This window comes from Vigna radiata, chromosome 4 (assembly GCF_000741045.1).
Source record: "Vigna radiata var. radiata cultivar VC1973A chromosome 4, Vradiata_ver6, whole genome shotgun sequence".
NCBI classification, from domain to species: Eukaryota; Viridiplantae; Streptophyta; class Magnoliopsida; order Fabales; family Fabaceae; genus Vigna; species Vigna radiata.
In genome coordinates, this window is record NC_028354.1 from 19837672 (window position 1) to 19841706 (window position 4035).

The 4035-nt window shown below is 32.1% G+C and overlaps 1 protein-coding gene across 1 annotated transcript in view; it reads right to left on the reverse strand.

Annotated features, from left to right (window-relative positions):
• LOC106758513 (probable mediator of RNA polymerase II transcription subunit 37c) overlaps nt 1-1865 on the reverse strand; it is a 3536-nt gene extending 1671 nt beyond the window's left edge. Inside the window, exons 1-2 of the mRNA XM_022780183.1 lie at nt 1646-1865; nt 4-1540 (exon numbers count right to left, since the gene is read on the reverse strand). Coding sequence (XP_022635904.1) covers nt 4-1540; nt 1646-1865 — 1757 coding nt within the window. The remainder of the gene's footprint in view (nt 1-3; nt 1541-1645) is intronic.
• Nucleotides 1866-4035: the final 2170 nt, after the last annotated feature.

Sequence of the window (4035 nt, forward strand, 5' to 3'; positions counted from 1 at the left end):
AGCATATCAGTGGCTCTAGAAATTTTAGACATTATATCTTCCTTTTCTTTCCAGCTCAACTTTGAGCTTATATCCTCTCTCTTTAAAGCCTTTCCAATCTTATAAACAAGATCATCTAAATCATTCATTGCATTGGCCTTCTTAAGAAACTTCTCATCTTCAGACTTATAATTCTCTGCTTCTTTAATCATTATACTAATTTCTGCATTTGATAGTCTTCCTTTGTCATTGGATATTATAATTTCATTCCTGTTACCGGTTACTTTTTCCTCAGCAGAAACTGAAAGAATGCCATTTTCATTTATTGCAAAAGTCACGCCAAAAGGATAGCCACGAGGAGCTGGGGGAAAGCCAGAAATAGAAAAAGAACCCAACAAATTATTATCACTGTCTTTCACTCTCTCGCCCTCATAAACCATAATCTTGACTGAGAATTGGTCATCTTCGCATGTCAGAAAAACTTGTTTCTTCTTTATAGGAATAGTTGTGTTCCTAGGAATCACAACACTCATCAGATCCCCCTTTACAGATATGCCAAGTGAAAGCGGAGTAACATCTTTCAATACCAAATCAGGAACATTCTTAATGCCTTCACTCAACAGAGCAGCCTGCACAGCTGCACCATAAGCAACAGCCTCATCAGGGTTTACGCTCTTGCAAAGATCCTTCCCATTGAAAAAATCTTGAAGTAGCTGCTGCATTTTGGGAATCCTAGAAGAACCACCAACAAGGACAACCTCATGCACACTGTTTTTCTCAATCTTAGCATCCCTAAGACAGCTATCTACTGTATACATACACTCTTCAAAGAGATCATAATTGATTTGTTCAAATTTTGCTCGGGTTATTGAAGAATACAAATCAATGCCTTCAAATAAATTATCTACCTCAATGTTTGCAGTAACAGCATATGAGAGTGTCCTTTTTGCTCTCTCGCAAGCACTTTTCAACCTCCTTAAGGCACGTGGATTCCCACTTATGTCAACTTTACTTTTTCTTTTCATCTCCTCAACAAAGTAGTTCATCATTCTATTATCAATGTCCTCTCCCCCAAGGTGAGTGTTTCCCGCAGTGGCCTTAACTTGAAAGACTTTGGTCTCAATAGTGAGAATAGACACGTCGAATGTACCACCTCCAAAGTCAAAAACAAAAATATTTCGCCCTCCAACACAATCATTTCTCTTATCAAGGCCGTATGCAATTGCTGCAGCGGTGGGTTCATTGATGATACGAATAACATTGAGACCTATAATAGCACCAGCATCCATGGTGGCTTTGCGCTGAGAATCATTGAAGTAGGCAGGCACAGTAACCACTGCATTCTTCACAGGCTTTTCCAAGTATGCTTCTGCAATGTCCCGCATCTTTGAGAGGATCATGGATGATACTTCCTCCGCAGAAAGGATCTTCTCCTGGCCCTTGTACTTAACAGAAATCATGGGTTTGTCATTGACACCGGAAACAACCTTAAATGGCCACAACATTTTGTCTTTCTGAACAAGGGGGTCACTGTATTTCCTACCTATCAACCTCTTAGCATCTGCAAGAGTTAAAGAAAAAAAATATTTTGGTGGTCTACTTTTCCTTTTACAGGAAAATCATAGAAAGGAAAAAACAAGTAATAGTTGTAAGAGTAAAAATATACCGAAGATGGTGTTCTCTGGATTGAGAGCAGCCTGATTTGTAGTAGCATCTCCTATCAACCTTTCATGGTCCGTGAAAGCAACACAAGAAGGAGTGGTATTGTTGCCTTGATCATTATGAATGATCTCCACCCTATTATGCTGTTGCTGCCATACTGCAACACATGAGTATGTTGTGCCAAGGTCGATTCCTATTACCAATCCCTTTTTGTCTTCGGCCATTCTTCTTTATACGAATGAAGACTATGAGATAGAATAAGCAAAGAAGTATGGATGAACAGGAATGGTTAATTTTTATACTTAGTAACAGTGAGAAAATGACCTCAAACACCTCTGAGTTGTTCCAATGAACAGGGTCTCTTCGTGCATCGTGCATCACAAGCAATGAAATTGGAAACGAACAGACTCGCGCCCATGGACAGTGTGACAGTAATCATGATGGGAAATGATAGTCTGAGAAACAAATCTTTACTTTCAACATTTTTTTTTTCTTTAAATATAAAAATATATTTTTTTATAATATTTTACTGTTGTAAGTGTGGGAAATGAATGAAATGTGTTCCTTTATTATATAATTATATTAGAGTGATATTTTTTGAAAAACTAATACCATTATTTTGTGTGGATTTTCTGAACACGAGTGAGAATTGTGAAAGACGGATTTGGAAATTTTCTTCGTGTTTGAATTAAGCGATTTGATTGGAGAGGTGAACGTGGATTTGTGAGATGAGCTGCATATGCCATCTTCGATGCAGAGAGAAGAGATTTCGGGGTGAAATGGATGATTTTATAATATTATTCCTGAAATGTGCAAAGAAAAAAATCGGTTCTCCAATGTATGGATCCGATTCTGTGAAAACATGAAATAGAAGGAATTTATTATCTTAAATATGGAACCGATCTCAGATTATTCAACAGGGTAATAATATATTGAAACTCTTGTTTGACAAATTTTTAACTCTACACATGTCAACAAATTATTCGTCCACATAACTTAAAATTTTAATTAAAAAAAGACATAAAAAAAACTCAATTTTAGAGATTTAATTTCGCGGTTTGGTTTATTGGGATCAAATTTCGTTTTCGTTCTCATACTTTGTTTTCGTTCTCCGAAATATAAATAAAAGTATATTCTAACAGAAAAAAGAAAAAATAAAACTCAAACGAATTTATAAATGACCACAACTCTAAATCGTTTTGAATAATAGGATTATCTTCTCCCGATTGAGCTTTTCACATCTGCAAAATTATTTATTTTATGCATTTCTTAAAGCTTGTTCTTAACAGAGCAAGAATTTTATCAAATCTAACAATTTACAGAATATGTACTTAAGTGAAAGTCTAAGTTTTTATTGGATAGAAATAAGAAAATAAAATATTATATAAAAATAGATCTATTAATTTATTAAATAGAGAATGATGTTAATTTTTTATATAATTAGACTCACAATGTTTTGTGTTTTGTGTCTCTTTGATAAATCTCTTTCGTATGCAAAAAAATATTATTGAATATATTAAAAATGACAAAAATTAAAATGACTTCCCCAATAATCTATTAATTAAAAATCTCTTTTACCTTCAATAAATGAATGAAGAAACAAATTACAGAAATAATTGTTCTGGACGATAAGACACTCACTAATGACAAATAGCTATTCTATTAATTAGTTGTTATATTCTTTTATCAAATGTAATAGATTTAAATTTATTTTATATAAAATAACTATAAATAAATAGAGAAGCTTGAAGAAAATATTATGAAATACAAAATATAATTTAAAATATGTTTTCTAAAATTATTTAACTTTAAATATAAAAAAAATGAGATTTCAATGAACTGGTCTTCACTAATCAATACCTGTTTTTAATATAAAATCCTTTGAAAATTTAAATACAAGAATAAATTATTTAAAGATGATAACATAGGTGATAAGAGATTAACGGAAGAAATGGGTGCAGTATATAAACATAAACCTAAATATTAAATATCTTATTTATTTGAAAGAAAAAATGGATGGATCTTGGTTACAAGAGAGAAACTGGTCATGCTAGAGAAATGTAAACACACGACATTGAGTCAATTTTTTATTTTTCTGTTTTTATCACTATAAATTTATATTATTTTTCCTTTATCTAAAGGTAAGTAAGGTATAAATTACAATTTTAAATGTATATTAATAATTTTCTAATATTTATACTCCTCTTGAATTATTTATTTCATTTCATCCTTGTTATCTTCTAAACGTTTATAAATATTTTTTTTTATTAGGTGTTAGAAAGATTAAGAGCTGTCCATGAAATTTTTTTCTTAAATAAATGAACTGTACGTGCTGTGTCAGAGTTTATTGCGTGAGAGAGAAAAAAAAACACAAAAAAGACACGTGAGAAAATA